This window comes from Triticum urartu, chromosome 5A (genome assembly GCF_056163025.1).
Source record: "Triticum urartu cultivar PI428250 chromosome 5A, HENAU_Tu73, whole genome shotgun sequence".
NCBI lineage: Eukaryota > Viridiplantae > Streptophyta > Magnoliopsida > Poales > Poaceae > Triticum > Triticum urartu.
The window spans coordinates 604,913,676-604,934,021 of NC_141877.1; the positions used below are offsets into that span (position 1 = coordinate 604,913,676).

Genomic DNA, 20,346 nt, shown 5'->3' on the forward strand with positions numbered 1-20,346 from the left:
TATGTGGTGCACCCCTGCAGGGAAGTTAATCTATTCGAATAGCCGTGATCTTCGGTAACAGGACGACTTGGAGTTGTACCTTGACCTTATGACAACTAGAACCGGATACTTAATAAAACACACCCTTCCAAGTGCCAGATACAACCGGTGATCGCTCTCTCACAGGGCGACGAGGGGAGGATCATCGGTTAGGATTATGCTATGCGATGCTGCTTGGAGGACTTCAGTCTAATCTCTTCTACATGCTGCAAGACGGAGGCTGCCAGAAGCGTAGTCTTCGAAAGGACTAGCTATCCCCCCTTATTCCGGCTTTCTGCAGTTCAGTCCACATATGATACCCTTATTCCATTTGATACCAATGCATACATTTGTAGTATAGCTCCTTGCTTGCGAGTACTTTGGATGAGTACTCACGGTTGCTTTCTCCCTCTTTTCCCCCTATCCCTTCTACCTGGTTGTCGCAACCAGTGCTGGAGCCCAGGAGCCAGACGCCACCGTCGACAACGACTCCTACTACACCGGAGGTGCCTACTACTACGTGTTGCCCGCTGACGACGACCAGGAGTAGTTAGGAGGATCCCAGGCAGGAGGCCTGCGCCTCTTTCGATCTGTATCCCAGTTTGTGCTAGCCTTCTTAAGGCAAACTTGTTTAACTTATGTCTGTACCCAGATATTGTTGCTTCCGCTGACTCGTCTATGATCGAGCTCTTGTATTTGAGCCTTCGAGGCCCCCGGCTTGTAATATGATGCTTGTATGACTTATTTTATTTGTAGAGTTGTGTTGTGATATCTTCCCGTGAGTCCCTGATCTTGATCGTACACGTTTGCGTGTATGATTAGTGTACGGTCAAACCGGGGGCGTCACAGAGGGAGTGGCTGCGACCATGGTGGAGCTCGTCGGTCACGGCGGCGCGGTTCGTTGAGGTGGGGAACAGCAAGGGCGAGAGAACCAGAGGAGGGGGAAGAGCTCCAGGAAGAGAGAGGAAGAGCCAGACGGCTCCGGGCGGTGCTCGCGACGTCTCGCTGGCAGGAGGAGGCAGGCAGGCACCCTGGTGGCGTGGCGTGCCGTGCGTGCGTGCGCGCGCGTCGCCCACGCGCCTGGCCGACTGGCGCCAGGAGGACGACGGCACCTGGTGGGCTAGGGCTCTGCTACAGGAGCAGGCCAGGTAAGCCAGGTGAGGTTTCTGCTCTGTTTTATTTTGTTCTGTTTTCTTTTTATTTATTTGCCACTGTTTGAAATCAAAATGACTTCAATTAGTGCCAAAGATTCCTCTAAATATTTGTATGTTGCACATTGGTCATTTCCAGATGCACATAAAATATTTCAGGGCTTTTGAAAATATATTCTTATATATTATGAATATAATTCCAAATGCAAAATACAGTAATGATTTAAATTCAGTGCCCAGAATATTTCACAAAAATGTTCACCATTTTTTGTTTGGACTCAAAGCCTTGCCAAAAATATCAAACATTGATGAAGGCATTTTGGGTTCATTGGATCAATCCCCATTTCAATTTCACATAACTTTAGACATGATGCATGGATGCAATGCCACTATCTGCAACCAAATTCTAGGGCTATGACAGCTTGCCCTATTTATTGGGTTCTTCCTCTAAACCAAGTAAACAAACAAACTTCTTTATACATCTTTTAGGAATTGACGCGGTTGACATCGTTCTTCAGGGAAAAATATTGATGATCATTTCTGGTTGAATTCTGAGAAATCCTTGATTTCTTCTTGCCATACATATATCAGGTCAGCCTACCATATATCCTTTGTTGTAACAAAATATCCTGGACATGTGTGTTATTATCCACAATAGACTTGTATTGAGAACAAGAAATTCTTGTAGCTATCTTCTTTGCATTCAAAATCATAATTCATGGGAACCTGCTGTTGTTTAGAACATCCTTTCCTATTCAAGATTTTGTTAATACTGTTGTCATGTTGTTTCTTCATCAAGTGTTTCTTGAAAGTTGACATAGTTTCTTTGAGAACTTGTATTGTTTATTTGAACAGATCATTGCCAGGTTTTCATGCGCATTTTTGGTCTCATATTTTGCACCCTTTGCCACTATGATGAATTTCCTTATAGCAGAAACAAAGTTGTGTTTTTCTAATTGAGTTTTTTGTGGTACAGGAAATCCTGATGATCGTAATTAATTCAGCGATGGATGGAAAAAGTTCATGCTGAAAATTGATCTAGGATAAATATGAATGTGCTCGGTGCATTTCATTTCAACGGCACATGACACTGCATCTCTAGTGGAACTTTTATTTTGGTATTAGGTGTGGTGAATGTTTTTTTTTGAGCTAAGTGAAGATAGATTAAAGGGTTTTTATCATTTATGCCATTAGTCTCACTGCTCAGTTTTGCCACTAGAAATTACAAACGCTCAAAAATGCCATCGTTCCATGAGATGTTTTCTCAAAAATGCCATTAGATATCTGAAAATTGCCATCATTCCATTAGATGTTTGCTCAGAAATGCCATTAGACATTGTTATTGTCAGGTCAAACTCGTTGACCATGTTATATGACAAAATACCCCTATACCCACATGTCAACTCTATCTATCTCACAATGATAGGTGTGGACCTCACTTGTTAGGAGTAAGCAAGCGAATAATTTTAGAGAAAATAAGAACTATTAGGATTAAGTGGGACCCATATTTTATTGTAGCGAGATCGAGGAAGAGCTGACATTCCAACAATTGACTACTTATATTTAGGAACGAAACATACGGATGTATATAAACATATTTTAGAGTGTAAATTCACTCATTTTGCTCCATATGTAGAAAAACTTATATTTAGGAACGGAGGGAGTACAAGTGAGCATGAATTGTGCCGCTGCGTATTAGAACTTATTAAAGCCTGATTCACATCATTGTGCTCAATAAAAGGAATGAGAAATATAAAGGTCAGTGGGGAGCTTCCCTCACTGTCATAATTCCTCAAAAAAAAGGAATGGAAGAACCCCCAATAGAAAATTATTGGAAGATCTCTGTAATTAAGACATTTTGGCCTCGATAAGAAAACCAAAAATAATGTCTAGCACTATTTTTTTTCCTTGTGCTTGCCCTCAATTCAATTTTCATGAAAGAAAAGATATTCAATCTCATACTTTTAACGCTAAAACATATGATTAAATGATCCAGAACATGTAGCGTTACTCCAATAGATATTAATCAGTACATCATCAAACTGTTCTGCCTGCACCACGTCATTGACAAACAACATCTTTGATTTGAGCATCCGCAAAGTGTTCACCTTCAGTCACCAGATTACAGGTCTTCATATTGCAGACTTGCATTTCAATGAAGTTAGCTCAATGTTGTCCCATGCCATCCCTTTAAAAATAGAAATAAAAATAACTCAGATATATACACCATCTGAACATCTGAGTATGTTGTTTGCGAACAGTATAAACAGATAAGATGAATTATCACTTGAAAAGGGTAGTTTAAAAAAAGACAAACAAGAAAGACAAATGGCATTGCAGTGGAGTATATTGGTAAAGAAAATAGTTCTGCACTCAATATTAATGCAAATGCAATTGCATCATATATTTGACATGGATTCAGATGGTAATGTCATCGCCTAGCTTGACATAATATTCAGAACACCACATAGCCATGGCGTTGCGGTGTGGCCTCAATGAGCAGGCACAGCCTCTGGTAAGGACTACAACTGACATGCAGGGACTGGTAGCAAACATGCTGCAGCCAGGCATGGTGTGTGTGTGTGTGTGTTCAGGTGTAACAAGAGGCTGAACGCGGCGACAGGGCAGCATACTCGAGAAAAATTGGAGTCCTCACCACAGTCCAGCCGTACCAATGTCGGATTAGGCGTGAGAGAATGAAATGAGGCATGAGAGGATAGAGAAAACAATCAGAAGGGTTGTAGCCAGAATCAAGAGTAAGACAGTAACATGAGAAGGCCAGCAAAGCTAATACTACAGGGGTTTTAGCTAATGGCACTCCCGTGTAAAGAGAATGGCTCACTGGCCCAGTACTGGCAGAGCTTGAGCATAATTCAAGAGGGGGCCATTACTCGAAGGGAACCAAATTAATAGCATTTTCTTCGATGGATGGAAAAATTAAGGGGGGGAGGGGGGCATGGGCCCTGTTGGTCTACACTAAGCTCCACCATGGCCAGCACTCAGTTAGACGATATAAAAGTATATGCCATGGTTTTTAAGGCGTCTGCGTTAGGACGCTTAGGCGCCCTGGCAGCGCCTTGGAAATCTGCCCGCTTTAGGCGCTTAGTCTGCCTTAGTGCTCAGGTGCCCGCTTAGGCGTCAGAGCAGGGGTAGAACGCCTTAGGACACTTTACTGCCTTAAAAACCATGGTATACGCTATCTCAAACAAAAGGATTCTAACAGAATCAGTCAGAGATGTGACCTGATTGACCCAAAGTAAACCAAAGAAATTTTGCCAACAGAGAAGTATGTGCTAATAAAGCTTCATAGACGCTTGTCCCCCCTACAGAAATTAGAGGACAATATAGTTTTATGCTTTACAACAGCAATCAAAATAATATGGTTCCAAGAATTCACTTCAAAATAGCACCATGCTAGTGGCGACAGAAGGCTGCTGAAAGAATTACAGTCCCATTTGTACAGATAATGGACAATCCCATGTAAAGAGCAAAAGATCCAATAAGGAGAAATAGAGGACTCTAGACTCTTAAGGAAAACTTGATGGCAGAAGGACCAAAGCTTATACTCACTCATTTCGCTCTGTATGTAGTCCATATTGGAATCTCTAAAAAGGACTTATATTTACGAACGGAGGGAGTCCATATTGGAATCTCTACACAACTGAAGCAGCTACAACTCAAACACTGGAACAGCCCAACGGAGAAAGATGTCATTTGAATATTAAGGGAGCTTCTTGTAGCCAGTTACCTGTTCGCCTTTTGAAGGTATTTGGAGAAGACAGTTGAAAGTTGGGTGGTATTAGAGAACTTGTCTTCTACATTCACATCAGTACATGACTGCAGATCCGCATGGTTCATGTCAACCATGATCATCCACTCCTTGCCAGCAAATTCCTTCGCCCTCAGCAGGCAGCACAGAACACCCGGGTCATCCATGCTGATGACTGGGAACTCAGGAAGACGCCGAGGTAAGCTCAGACCTCGGTAACGAGGTTGTGCCCAGAGACAATCCAGGTTGATCTCACAATGCACCTCCCACTCGAACTTGGAGTTCAACGTCCAAATGGTGATTTTGTGGGTTAGCTGCTTCTGCCGCCGTTTGCTTCTCTTAGGAGCAATCCCTCGCCAGCCACTGTGGACTGTCTGATGAAAGTCATTGTCAATATGGACATAGCGCATCATGCCTTGGCTGATGGACACACTTCGGAACCTCCCTGGGAAGTACCTCGGGAACCGTGCGTCATCAGGGTATTTGATTCCTCCAGGAAAAGGCACGAAGTGGAGCACCTGGGAGTCCACATTTTTGGAGAAGTCGCATAGCACAACGCCGCTGAAGTAGTCCACCCAGCAAAGGAAACGGCCATCGAAAGCAAACACATCATCGGTCCACCAGAGGTCAGGGAGCTTATCAGCAAGCACCTCGGGGATGATTCTCCACTCGTTGGCGCCGGAGTTGAAGACACAGAGTTCAGCACTAGCGCCCTTTTTCTTGGGGCGGACATTGAGATCGGCAACGATGTAGCAGTGCTCCGCTTTGAGCTGCAGAATGCCGGTGGTGAACTTATGAGCCAGGAACTGCTTTGTGCTGCGCCGAGGAAGCTGCTGCACCGAGAGGGGAGGAGCAGAGGCCGTGTAGACGAACAGATCTGGCGGAGCGTCCCTGTAGCGAATCGGGTCGGGGATCGCGATGTCGAAGAGGACAAGGTTCTTGTCGACTGCCCGGACGAAGGCAAGGAGTTCTTCTGAGCCTTGTCTCTCCGGCCAATGGAGGTTGAAGTAGGAGGACCCTGGAGGAGCTGCGAGGGTGAAGGAGACGAAGCAGGAGTGGCCGCTGTCAATCTTGACTGGAGCGGCGGTCTTGTTCTTGTTGACGGCCTCACCAGCAGCGTCTAGGTCGTCGTGGCTCCGTTTGCGGAAGATGCGTTCCAGCATCACCCAATCGGGGAAGACGACGGTCTCCTCCTCCGGCTTTGGGGCGCCTCCGGTGGCCATGGCGATCGCGATCGGAAATAAAGCCGCCGCCGCCGCCGCCGCCCTAACCCTAACCCTAGTTTTTGGTGGAGGAACTAGTGGAGGGGGAGGAAGGAAGGGCGACAGACTCAATATTATACCGTCTCATTGGGCCACAGACGCTAGAAGGGCGATAAACTAGAAGGGGCGGCTCATTGGGCCAGGAACTCAGTCGCACGCACAAGCGAACGAAGCGGGCCGTCTCGTTGATGTCCCTCCTTTCTGAAAGAAGTCTATTTTTCACCCTCAAATGTAGCCTGAGGGACAAATACCCCCTGAACTCAAATTTGGTATGATCTTAACCCCCAATTCCTTAAAACCGGGTAAATCTCCCCCTTAGGTGGTTTTGCATCAATTTTAGGCGGTTTTGGGGCCAGAAAGTGTGACATGGCATGATCAAAACTCTATCTGCTCGCCTCCTGATGCACGTCGTCTGCCACGCGACGGGCCGGCCGACTTCACCTTCTAGCAGGTTCCTTTAAACGGTATTTTTTTAACCAAATTTCCAAAAAAAATTCTGTTTGCTTTTTTTGTTTCGGTTTCTTTTCTGATTCTGATTCAGTTTCATTTTTTTTCTTATATTTTTATTTTATCATTTTGTTTTTATTTTATATCCTTTGTTTTCAAAAAATGTTTAAAATTCCAAATTTTGGTAGTGATTATAGAAAAAGTCAAGGTTTTTAAATTTTGTTCACAACTCAAACAAATTCGGCGTATATCACACAAATGTTCATTGTGTATTGAAATAATGTTCAACGTATATCACAAAAATGTTCAATGTGTAGTTAAAAATTGTTCAGAGTATATTACAGAAAAATTCAACATATATTAAAATTTTGTTCTGGGTATATCACAAAAATATTCACTGTGGAGTTCAAAATCGTTGTGTGTATATTATATGTATTTAAAAATTGTTTTGCATGTATTACAAAATGTTCGATGTATATTTTCAAAAAAATATTTTTTTAGGAATTTCAAAAATTTTGTTCATCTTTTCAATAATTGCTCAAGTTTCAAAAGTTTGTTCGAATTTCAAAATGTGTTCACATTTTTTGGAAAAAAATGTTCATGGTTTTAAAAATGTATTTGCGTCTGTCAATTTTTGTGCAGAATTTTCCATTTATTTTATTGAATTATTCGTGAAAACTTGAAAGATGTTCGATACTTTAAACTCTTGCACTGCATACAAATCACTAGATTTTGCCAGCTTGATTTGTCAGGTTCTTCACTTCACGAGCGGAGCGTCACGAGTTCGATCTCTCGCTGGCTCGGGTCTTTTAGGCCATTTTTTTACGTGCTCGAGTACTTAACCTCTAAATGGGCTAGCCCACATGTGTGTACCTTAAGCTTGATGCTAGTGGGCGGCGGCCCAATATTGAGCCACCTGGCTCACCCGCTCGCTTGCTTTCACCAGCTAGGTTTTCTCTTTGTTTGTCTATCTAAAAGAAGCTACTCCCTCCATCCCATAATATAAGATCGTTTTGCAACCAAAGACGGCTTGCCAAACAATGTTATATTATGGGATGGAGCAAGTAGTTTTCTTCTGATTTATTTTCGGTAGTTGGTCGAAAAATTCCTTTCGGTTTTTTTATAGTACTTTCAAAATAATTGTAAGATGAAAAATGTCGAAAGATTTGAAAACAAATCAAAAATATAGAGAAAAGTTTGTGAATTTAAAAAAAGTTCACAGAATTGAATAAATGTTCCTCAATTAATGGATTTTAAAAAGTTCAAGCATTTGAAAAAAGTTCGTGGATTTGAATAAATGTTCATGATTGTGGATCTTAAAAATGTCATGAATTTTTAAAAAGTTTTTGAATTTTAAAAATATTCATGAAATTTGGAAAATTCACGAATTTTAAAATTTTAAAAGTACTCTAAATGGGCTAGCCCACATGTGTGTACCTTAAGCTTGATGCTAGTGGGCGGCGGCCCAATATTGAGCCACCTGGCTCACCCGCTCGCTTGCTTTCACCAGCTAGGTTTTCTCTTTGTTTGTCTATTTAAAAGAAGCTACTCCCTCCTTCCCATAATATAAGATCGTTTTGCAACCAAAGACGGCTTACCAAACAATGTTATATTATGGGATGGAGCAAGTAGTTTTCTTCTGATTTTTTTTCGGTAGTTGGTCGAAAAATTCCTTTCGGTTTTTTTGTAGTACTTTCAAAATAATTGTAAGATGAAAAATGTCGAAAGATTTGAAAACAAATCAAAAATATAGAGAAAAGTTTGTGAATTTTAAAAAAGTTCACAGAATTGAATAAATGTTCCTCAATTAGTGGATTTTAAAAAGTTCATGATTGTGGATTTGAATAAATGTTCATGATTGTGGATCTTAAAAATGTCATGAATTTTAAAAAAGTTGTTGAATTTTAAAAATATTCATGAAATTTGGAAAATCAAGAATTTTAAAATTTTAAAAGTTGAGACTTTGAAAAAAGTTCACCAGATTGAAAAAGATCATAAATTTTAAAACAATGTCATGGGCTTGAGAAAAGTTCACGGATGTGAAAACAAGTTCATGAACTCTTAAAACTTCACAAGTTCAAAAAAGTATGTAGGATTTAGAAAAAGTTCATGGATTTTAAAAAGAGTTCACAAACTTCAAAAAGTTAAAGGGTTCAAAAAAATTGTGAATTTGAAAAAAGTTCACGAATTTCAATCATGATTTTGAAAATTGTTCGTGGGTTTGAAACAAGTTAACAAACTCAAAAAATCGTATTTGACAAAAAGTTCGCAAACTTGTAAAAGTTCAAGGGTTCAAAAATAGTTCATGGATTTAAAAAAACATCGATTTTGAAAAGAAAACCGTTGATTTTGGAAGTATGAAAAAAGTTCACGAAGTTGAAAAAAACTTAATGGATTTCAAAGAAAATAACCATAGATTTGGAAAAAAATTCATCGATTTTGAAACAAAAGTTCACGAATTTTAAGAATGTTTTTCATTTGAAAATAGTTTGCGCGTTTGTAAAAGAAAAGGAAAAAGAATTTGAAAATAGTTCATGAATTTGACCAAAAGTGGATTTGAAAAAAGTTCACATAATCAAAAAAACTCACAAATTGTAAAAACAAAACATGGATTTGGACAGTATTTGTGAATTAATAAAAGATAGAAAAGAAAGAAATTAGAAAGAGAAATGAAAAAAATGAAGAAAAATCGACCAAAGAGAAAAAAAAACTAGGAACACACTGCTTTTATTTTTAGCGTTATATTTACCTTACGAGAAGTGGAAAGGGAAGTAAGTTTGCACAAAAAAGAACTTTTCGAGTTGGTTACCGTGGCTTGAACTAACGCTGAGGAACCGCCTACCTGATAACTTACGTACAAACATCGTGATGACATTGACCAAGGGGAAAAGGTTGTTGAAAAACATACCGCTGGTAAATTATGTGAAAATAGCATGGTAATATATGAACCGAATATGTGATAACTTACATACAAACACCGTGGTAAGATTGACAAGGGGGGATTGTTGAAAAATGTACCCCAGCAACTTATGTGAAAATAATATGTTAATATACGAACCACATACCAGTTGACTTACGTGCAAACACCACGATAACATTGACCAAGGGGGAAAAGTTGTTGACAAACATACCCCAACAACTTATCTGAAAATAGCACGATAAATTACATATCATATGTGTTGTAAATTATGTAGCCCATGCGTGATACCTTTTGAGCCCCCCCAAAAAGTTGTCGGAACATATCAACATGAGATATAGTATCAAAGGTCTCATCATGATGAATTCTTTATGTGAAAACAATTTTGAATCGAATTGACAGTTTGTGCTACAAAACATTTTGAATTTTCAAATTATAATTAGAGAGAGAAATGCATGTGGGAGGAGCAGAGGATTATTCTAATGCATGCATGCATGTAACAAATGGGGAGGATGGAGGTGTTTAAGCTTAACCACCACACATTTTGTGGTTATCAGGGTCCTAAAATATATGGTCATACTATACACATTTGATGTTGTGTTTATTAGTAAGTTTTCTCATAAAGTTGGTCAAACTTAATGAAATGTTATTTAAGATAAACCTAGAACTTCAAATATTTTATAATAGAGGGAGTGGCCATTAGCATCCTTAACACCAAAAACCAGATAAATTTGACCCCTCACCCAACTCTGAGTGGTTTGACCGACAACATGGTGGTGGTTTCCAACTCATGGCAAACCCACCCACACTATATTCATTAAAAAGTGGAAGACGAATGACACTTAAAAGCCTGAATATATATTAATAACAACAATATAAATTAGAAAATAAAACATGATTTTATTTTGATTTCCCTAGATTCCAAAATGGATCTTGTTTATAATAGAAAATTTCAATATATAATAAAAAACAAGAATTTTTTATGAAAAGGGAAAAAAATCGAAAGCTATCAAGAACGACCAAAAAAATAAAATTCATCGATTTCCAATGATTTTCCTTCATTTTAAACTTATCTTTGTCAAACTATCATTAATTCTAAAATCCATTTCGTAGTTTTTCTAACTTAATTTAATTTGTATGTGTTGACTAAAATATCATATTTGGGAAATTACTACTATGTTTCTCATCCTTAATGTCCACTTTGATGGACCTGTGATATCTCAAAGGCGGCCATCTGTCCAAATTACATTTTCTCACATGATAGCATGCCAGCACTTCAAGACAAGTTACCTCAACAAACTTTTCTAAAAAATACCAATTGGGCTGCTTGGAAAAGATGCAAACACAAAAATTGCACCATGAATTCACAGAGAGAAAAGTATAAGTTCATTTCTCCTTCCGCCACCGATGAACACCACTTTGTTTTTCCCTAGGTTGTTTTTTATGGAGCTTTGTAAAGGGATCTGCCATAATACCATATGAACCTTTAGTTGTACTGAATGTCCTCACAAGACTAAGTATAATCCAATAAAAATGCACTATACCAAGATAAGCAAGAACCTCTAAAGTTAGGTAAGACCATATTCTTGTTACATTTATGATAGAAAAAATAGAGCAAAACTTAAAAGAGCTTAATTAATGCATGCATGTATAATTATTGGGTTGGCATGTGGTTCCGACACTCTTCTTCTGAGGTTTAGCGTAGTATTTATCCATCATAGATGGAAAATAAATATTCAAAAGCAACTACAGAAGAACTATTTCCAAAAGAAATAAGGTCTTCTCCTAGAAATGTTGATATCGTTTGATGAAACTGCTAATGAGAATACAAAGATTTTCTCGTTAGAAGATCTAGAGAAGGCAACAAACAAATTTTATCCTACACATATTGTCGTGGTTTTGTCACGACAGATATCCTAGTGTGAGAGCTTAGTCGTTGAGCCATTGCAACGTAGTTAGCTTAAAGGGGTTAAAGCGGGACAAAGGACGCAAGGGGTTTATACTGGTTCGGCCCCTTACGGTGAAGGTAAAAGCCTAATCCAGTTGTGATGGAATTGCTAGGGTTTCGATGACCAGGGAGCGAATCCGCTTTGCCTGGCTCTCGATCTGTTGTTTTCTTGTCCTTAAACCGCCTCCGGGTCGTCCCTTTATATACACAGGTTGATGTCCGGCAGTTTACAGAATCCCGGCCGGCTCATATTCGTGCCCGGCTCAGTTTCTACCCTTTCTTATCTTACAATACAAGTTATACATCTTATGGCGGTTTACATCTACGGTCCCTAATCCGCCTTTGGGCCTTGGGCCTTCTTGTTAAACATCCTTCATAAAGCGCCTTGCCTTCGTGGGCTTGAAATAGGAATAGCTTACTATAAGTATAATCCGGCCCCTCCTGGGCGGTTTATACTTAATAGTTATATCCCCAACATTAGGCCCCAAATTGATTTGAACTGGTTCATGTCAATTTTCAGTACTTAGAAAAATTCCTTCTTCAACACCAGCTGAAAAACCTTGTAAACCGCTGTGACGTCATCTCCGAGAGCATAATAATCCATCGTGACGTCATCTGCCATTAGCTTTGTGCAGATCCCAAATCTTTAAATGTATCTTCTTTAATGAATTTCCAAAAATCGAGGCGTCTGCATGTCTATAGATCCGTTTTGCGACCTCCTCGATTCATGTGTCTGCCGCTTATCCCTTCACCTTATAAATAGGGCCGGGGATCATTTTCACTTTTCCCCTCGTGCCTCTCAGCCTCATCGTCTTCCTCGCATCGCCCCAGCACCTCAAGCTCCGTTAGCGCCGTCGAACTTCGCCTCTGCCTCAACCTTGGCCGCTGCATCACCCTGAACGTACCAAAGAATCGCGGCGCCTCTCCGCTGTTCCTTCTGCACCAGTAAGCTTCTCTTTCCTCCACCGTAGATTCAGTTTTAGGGTTTGAACATTCCTCGGTGTTTGTCGATGTTCGTCGGTGCTCATATCAGCGATGTAGTTCCTTCGATTGAAACCTCCATATCAGCCTGCACAGCAATGGCCATAGTCCTTTTTTCATCAGCGCATCGCGTTTAAGCAAAAACTTCAATCTGAACCTTAATCCACTGCTTCGGTTTCCATGTTTAGGTCTTAATATATTTTCATTTTCCGACCCGTGATAGATCCAAATTTGTAATGCCAACTTGTGAAACCTGTTTTCCCCTTACTTAGCTATTTCAGATCTGTACCTTCCATACCAATGTAGGCGGTTTAACTTTAGAAAATGATAACCCGTCAGGTACCATTAGTCCCTCGTAAACCGCCAATCGCTTTATCATTGTAGTCCTGATATCATCATCCTTCGGTTTAATAATTTTGCATGCTTGAATACCTTTCGTCCCTTAACCTGCAACGCTTCATGCTTATCCACCATGAATCTTAAACCGGCACAAATCTTCCTTCAAGTTGTCAAAGAAATGGCCAAGTATTTTTTACGCTTGTAACTGGGTTCCATCCCGGATTACGGAAGAAGATCTGAACGAATGCGTTATAACTGGCGCTTTACCGAAACAGAGTGAAATCCACTGGTGAGCTGCCGGTCCACAAAATCCTCCTGAGCCCAAGGATGGCGAGATAGTTGTGTTTGTTGATCATCTGAGCCGTGGTTTTAAACCTCCCGGATCAAAAAAAATCCGTGATGTGCTTGCTAGCTTCCAGATCCACCCTCAAGATATTGGACCTAATTCTGTGTCCAATATTTGTAATTTTCAAGTGTTTTGCGAGGCTTATCTGCAAGAAGAACGGACCGTTGAACTGTTCAGGGACTTTTTCTATTTAAACCGCCGTACTGAATTTACAGACGGGCCCAATACTGAACTTGGCGGCGTTTCAATTCAGAAAAGGAAAGACGTGAGCTTCCCTCACGCAAAGCATCATAGTCACCCTAAGGATAGGAACCAGACTTGGTTCTATTGCAAAGATACTTCCCCAGATGACGAGAACCCTCTGTCGGGTTACCGTGCTCACCGACTTACCAATACACATCCATTTCCCCAAAGGTTGACCGCAAAAGAACGGGCCAAATATGCACCACAACTTGCAAAGCTCAGAGCCTTTGTGGCTAATGGGTTAACAGGAATTGACTTTGTTCGTTGCTGGATATCTTGGGGTATTTTGCCTTTAAGCTGTCGCCCAGGTTTAATGTGCGAGTACACAGGGGACTTGAAAGACCCTTAATGGCACACTAACATTCAGTTAACTGATGCTGAAATCACTGAAGCTGTCAAAAAGATACTGGATGAATCGGTGGCTGTCTGCAGCAAAACAGGGCTAAGTCCCTTCTACGTTTCAAATAAACCACCAGCTGTAAGAATTGCCTAACCCCTGTTTGAACCTGATATTCTTAACTCTTCCTTATAACCTTTATCAATCTTTTAACAGGGTGACGACCCATTTTGGAAGAAGAACGCTTGGGATAAACCGGCCAAGACCCCTCGACCCAAGACAAAGGTCGTCAAAAAGCCTGCCAAGAAGAAAACAGCTGAGTCCACCGAGCTGAACCTTGACGAGGATCTTGACAACCCGGAATCAAAGGTAGAACTTGATTCTCTTGGTTCATTTTTCATACACCTCATTGACAATGACCATTATCAGGATGACGCCGAAGCTAGCCGGGCTGATGATGTAGAGGTAATTATTCTTTCCTCCGGTTCAGATCCTCAGCCAGCACAGAAAACCTGTCAAGCAAACCGGAAAGTAAAATTTTCATACCCTCTAGCTTATCTAGATCCAAACTTTCTTTTGAAGAAACAACAGTATGAAACTCGCCGCACAACCCGGCATAGTGGCCAGGTGGTTACTTCATCCGGTTTACCGAACACACCGGTTCGTAAACACCGACCAGAGGTTTCATCCATATTCCTGACACATCTTATCCCAAGGCTGGTTATTTTCGGCAACCTCTTAATCCATCTGACTCAAACTACCAAGGAACTTCCCATTCATCCTCTGGCGAATCAACATGGACACAGCTTCCACCCCTTAAGACCGTTCCTGGGTAAGCATACTACACTTAACTCTTTATCCCTTGCACCTGTTTAATATACTAACCTTTATTTACATTTATTTCAGAGCTAAAGCTAGGCCCAACAAAAAGGCCAAATTGAATAAATTGGCTGATGATAACCCGGACACTGAACTGGAAAAGATCCCAGAACAGTTTGAGCCAAATGCTGACGCTATTCTTGATGATCCGCCAACGCAACATCATGAAACCTTTGCTGAACAGATGGAAGATGATCCTACAGGCCATGCTACTGACCCGCCAAGCCCGGCTAAAACTGCAGATAAACCGCCGAGCCCAGTCAAAGCGGCTGATGACCAATCGGATGATGTCATTGTTACTGGTTTAGGCTACACAACTCCTGGTAATCCCATTGCTTTATCAAAACATAGTGCCAAGGAAGAATTTGCTGCTATGGATAAAGGCAAGTGGAAAACAGACTTGGAAAGCTATGCCCACCTTAACGCCCAAGATATCCACTCTGGGTTTTTAAACCGCCTGTACACAAGCCGCGACTATAAAGCCGGTTTAGTGAACCAGATGAAAGAGCAATATGAGGTAAATACTGTTAACTCCACATAATTTTTTCTCTCTTGTATCTGATTTCTAATATCAACTCCAATAGCCCCCAAGGGCTGGTTTATGATATCAATGTAAACCGGGACTTTGTAATACTTCAACTTTGCCTGCGTAGCCCCCAAGGGCCGGTTTATCATTTCAGGATGAACCAGGACTTTTAGAATATTAATCTTGTCACTTTTGTTTGTGTAGCCCCCAAGTGCCAAGAATAATACTTGAATTGATCTTGGGACTTATAAGAGAAAGTTGATAAGAAGCAATAGGCATTAGCCCCCAAGTGCCAAGTGTATAACTTGTTATGTGCTTCGTACTTCAAAATGCTTCCAACTCATAACATATATGTCTCTTACAGGCTGAGCTGAGCAAAAAGGAATCTCAAACCGCCGATCTTCAAGAAAATATCAAGTCCCAACAAGCAGAAATTTCCAAAGCCAAAGAGGAGCTAACCAGTGCCTTAGTAGCCATGGAGAAATTGAAGGAAAACTTCCAGAAGGAGCTGGCAGACTGGGACATAGAGAAAACCAAACTACAAAAGAGGGCTGAGGATGCAGAAGCAGCCCTTAATCCGGTGGTAGAAGAGCTGACTGGTCTGAAGTGGCAAATAAATGCCATGACCACTACTGTGTTTGGTAAGCACCCTTATTATAAGCATTTAACATGTATTATCCTATGAACTGCCGGTTTATCGATGTGCGTAATGATGCAGGATCTCGCATTACCCATCTGGGCTTTGATATGCAGAAAAAATTGAAGGCTGCCTATACTCTTATAGAGCAATTATATACCGGCGCACAACGGATCATTTGTACTGCCTCTCATAACAAACCACCCCCAACCTTGATCAAGCAAACATTAGAGAAGCTGTCAATGATTCCTGCCCGGTTTGAGGAGTTAAAAAGATCAGCTGCAAGGGCAGGTGCTCTAACTGCGCTAATCCGGGCTAAAGCATGGATACCAGATCTTGACCCGGCTGATATAGGAAGCGGCTATCCAAGCATAAAGGAGGACGGGTCAGATTTTGACAATGATGATCTCCGAGCTTTGACGAAGGAAATGCGCCCATTAGTGAGCAAATTGGCTGAAGAGACAGATCTTTCTCATTACCAGTCGATTTATGATGCCGACAACAAACGGGTTAATGCGCCAACTCATGATGTGGAAAATCTTATCCCGCCAATCCGTAAGCATATCTACTCCCCTGATGTTGAACCCTCCACACTTATAAGCGACGAAGTTGTATTCAAGGCCCTAACTGGAATCGACTGGGCAACCATTAACTTCCAGCCGCTGGGTGGAGAGAAGGATGATGAAGCGGCGGAAGATGATCCACAGCCGTCAAGTCAGCCCGGCGAAGAATCATGATCCGGAGGCCGGTTTAGCCTTCTGCATACTGCAACACTTGTTGAAAACAATTATCCTTTTGGGCATCAAAGTGCCTTGTAATAGGCTAGTTTAAATACTTGGTCTACTATGCCATCATGCATGTTCGCTTTGCATGACACTGTTAATCCGTCATGATTATGCTATGTCTGCTTATGATCCTTAGCACCTTTATTCAACCTGTTTCTGCATATAAAAAGTGTCCTGGCGGTTTACCGCCGGACGGGTCATAACGCCCAACATATAACTCGGGTTTATAACCAAGGTTGTACTTAAGAATAACCAAATATGAAATATATCATACCTATGACATTGAATCACATCGTTGGTTTACCAACTTTTTGTAGTAAGGGTGATAACCCAAACCTTGAGTATTGATATTCCTCAGCTGTTGCTCGTTTATGAACAGGCCCAGACCAGGTTTAAATAGCATAGATAAATTACACTCATAAAGCATTATAAACCAAAAAAATCAAAAAAAAGTTTGAAATAGTTATAATTGTGGTGTTGCAATGATCAAGAGGGTTGAAGTGATGGTTCGAATACGACCAAAGCCCCCAAGTGATTTCCCTGGTGGCCTTATGTCTATCAAGAGGTGTAGCTATGGTTCGAATACGACCAAGCCCCCAAGTGATTATGTGGGTTGTGCCCAAGGGATACCTATGTTTGAGCTGTGCTATGCATCAGACTCTCTTTGGTCCCTTTAATCCGGGCATTAAGCCTTAAGTAGATCAGAGCCCTGCTCATATGAAGTTGTGATATTGGCTTGATAGCCGGATTACCAAGGTAACAGAGCTGTGCTCTTGTAATATGGGCTTGATAGCCGGATTACCAAGGTAACAAAGTTGTGCTCTTATAATATGGGCTTGATAGCCAAATTACCAAGGTAACAGAGTTGTGCTCTTATAATATGGGCTTGATAGCCGGATTACCAAGGTAACAGAGCTGTGCTCTTATAATATGGGCTTGATAGCCGGATTGCCAAAGTAACAGAGACTCATGTATGGGAACGACAGAAGCCCCTCTTCAGCAAGGATGTCGGTTTATTATATCAATCATAATATATAGATTGTTTAAATATGTACATACGGAGAGCCTGTGGCTCAGGTGTAATATGGCCTAAGCTGAGCAATATTCCAGGGTCGGTGGGTCTCCTCCTCCGATGTGCGTGAGTCCTTGTGGTCTCGAACATCGATAAGGTAATATGACCCATTGTTTAGATTCTTGCTGACCACAAAGGGTCCTTCCCAAGGTGGGGATAACTTGTGCATATTAGTCTGATCCTGGATGAGCCGGAGCACCAGATCACCTTCTTGAAAAGTTCTGGTTTTAACCTGGCGGCTGTGGTAACGGCGCAGGTCTTGCTGGTAAATCACCGAACGGGCCACTGCAATGTCACGCTCTTCATCCAACAAGTCAAGTGCTTCCTGACATGTTTTTTCATTGTCAGCTTCAACATAAGCTGCCACACGGGGCGAGTCATGACGGATGCCACTAGGGAGAACTTCCTCTGCTCCATAAGCCATGAAAAAGGGCGTATAACCCGTAGACCTGTTAGGGTGGTATTAATGCTCCATAACATGGAAGGTAACTCCTCGACCCAACAACCCGTCATCCTCTGCAAAGGAACCATAAGCCGGGGTTTGATACCTCTTAAGATCTCTTGATTGGCTCTCTCAGCTTGACCATTAGACTGGGGGTGAGCTACTGACGATATGTCAAGCCGGATATGCTCACGTTGACAAAAATCTTCAATAGCTCCCTTTGAAAGGTTAGTACCAATGTCAGTTATAATGCTATGTGGAAAGCCAAAGCGGAAGATCACCTTCTTCATGAATTGAACCGCCGTCGTTGCATCACATTTGCTCACTGGCTCGGCCTCTACCCATTTAGTAAACTTGTCACTGCCACCAAGAGGTGGGTCTTCTTATCCTTGGATATTTTAAAGGGCCCCACCATATCAAGCCCCCAGACTGCAAATGGACAAGTAATTGGAATCATCCTTAACTCCTGAGCCGAAACATGAGCTCGACGTGCAAATTTCTGACAACCATCACACCTTCTGACCAAGTCCTCAGCATCAGCATGAGCCGTCAGCCAATAAAAACCGTGACGAAAAGCTTTGGCTACCAGAGATTTTGAACCGGCATGATGTCCACAGTCCCCTTCATGGATCTCACGGAGGATCTCACAGCCTTCTTCCGGAGACACACAACGCTAAAACGCCCCTGTAACACTACAATGATGCAACTCTCCGTTGACAATAGTCATTGACTTGGACCACTGGATTATCTGTCTGGCCAAAACCTCATCCTCAGGTAACTCGCCCCGGGTCATATACGCCAAATAGGGAACCGTCCAATCCGGAATAACATGAAGAGCTGCCACCAATTGAGCCTCTGGGTCAGGAATAGCCAAATCCTCCTCTGTGGGTAACTTGACCGACGGGTTATGAAGGACATCAAGAACAACGTTGGGCGGCACCGGTTTACGTTGAGAACCCAGCCGGCTTAAAGCGTCTACCGCTTCATTCTTCCTCCGGTCCACATGCTCAACCTGGTAACCCTTGAAATGACCAGCGATAATATCCACCTCCTATCGATAAGCCGCCATGAGTGGATCCTTAGAGTCCCAAGTACCTAATACTTGTTGAGCTACCAAATCTGAGTCACCAAAACACCTAACCCGGCTCAAGTTCATCTCCTTAGACACTCGAAGACCATGGAGTAAAGCCTCATATTCAGCTGCATTGTTAGTGCAAGGAAACAATAAACGGAGGACATAACAAAATTTATCACCTCGAGGGGAAGCTAGCACAACTCCAGCCCCCGAGCCCTCCAATTGCCTGGACCCATCAAAGTGAAGAGTCCAATATGTGTTATCCGGCTTTTCCTCTGGTGTCTGCAATTCTGTCCAATCATTGATGAAATCCACAAGTGTCTGGGACTTGATTGCCGTCCGAGGCATATACTTTAACCCATGAGGTCCAAGCTCAATGGCCCACTTGGCAACCCAGCCAGTTGCCTCCCTGTTTTGAATTATATCCCCCAAAGGGACAGAGCTGACCACAGTGATGGGGTGACCCTGAAAATACTGTTTAAGCTTCCGGCTTGCCATAAAAACTCCATACACCAGCTTCTGCCAATGTGGGTATCTTTGCTTGGACTCAATGAGTACCCCACCGATATAATAAACCGACCGTTAAACCGGATATTCTTTGCTTGCCTCCTTCCACTCTACCACAATAGCCACACTGACAGCCCGGGCATTAGCAACCACATATAACAGCAATGGCTCTTTATCAATGGAAGCGGCAAGGACGGGAGGCTCGGCTAATTGTTTCTTCAAGTCCTCAAACGCCGCATCAGCCGCATCACTCCAGACAAAATTATCTGTCTTTTTCATCATCTGATACAGAGGGATAGCTTTCTCCCCCAACCGGCTGATAAACTGGCTCAATGCTGCAATACGACCTGCCAGACGTTGAACATCATTGATGCACACCGGTTTAGCCAGAGAAGTAATTGCCTTGATTTTTTTCGGGTTAGCCTCAATACCCCTGTTAGACACCAGAAAACCCAAGAGCTTGCTTGTCGGTACACCAAAAACACACTTGGCTGGATTAAGCATCATCTTATAGACCCGGAGATTATCAAAAGTTTCCTTTAAGTCATCTATTAATGTCTCCTCCTTTATGGACTTCACCACAATATCATCCACGCAAGAATGAACATTCCACCCAATCTGATTATGAAGACAATTTTGCACACAACGCTGATAAGTCGCCTGGG

The 20,346-nt window shown here is 41.9% G+C and overlaps 2 protein-coding genes across 2 annotated transcripts; one reads left to right on the top strand and one right to left on the bottom strand.

Moving 5' to 3' along the window:
- Nucleotides 1-2,975: 2,975 nt before the first annotated feature.
- Nucleotides 2,976-6,259, bottom strand: LOC125508965 (uncharacterized). Its single transcript, XM_048673790.2, has 2 exons — nt 4,918-6,259; nt 2,976-3,357 (listed from the first exon to the last, which is right to left on the bottom strand). The coding sequence occupies exons 1-2, from the start codon at nt 6,159-6,161 to the stop codon at nt 3,336-3,338; spliced, it is 1,266 nt and encodes a 421-aa protein (XP_048529747.2). The 5' UTR covers nt 6,162-6,259; the 3' UTR covers nt 2,976-3,335.
- An 8,877-nt stretch (nt 6,260-15,136) lies between these two features.
- Nucleotides 15,137-16,537, top strand: LOC147973273 (uncharacterized). Its single transcript, XM_087524621.1, has 3 exons — nt 15,137-15,154; nt 15,528-15,804; nt 15,882-16,537. Exons 1-3 carry the CDS (start codon nt 15,137-15,139, stop codon nt 16,535-16,537), a joined length of 951 nt encoding a protein of 316 aa, XP_087380747.1.
- The last annotated feature ends 3,809 nt before the right edge of the window (nt 16,538-20,346 follow it).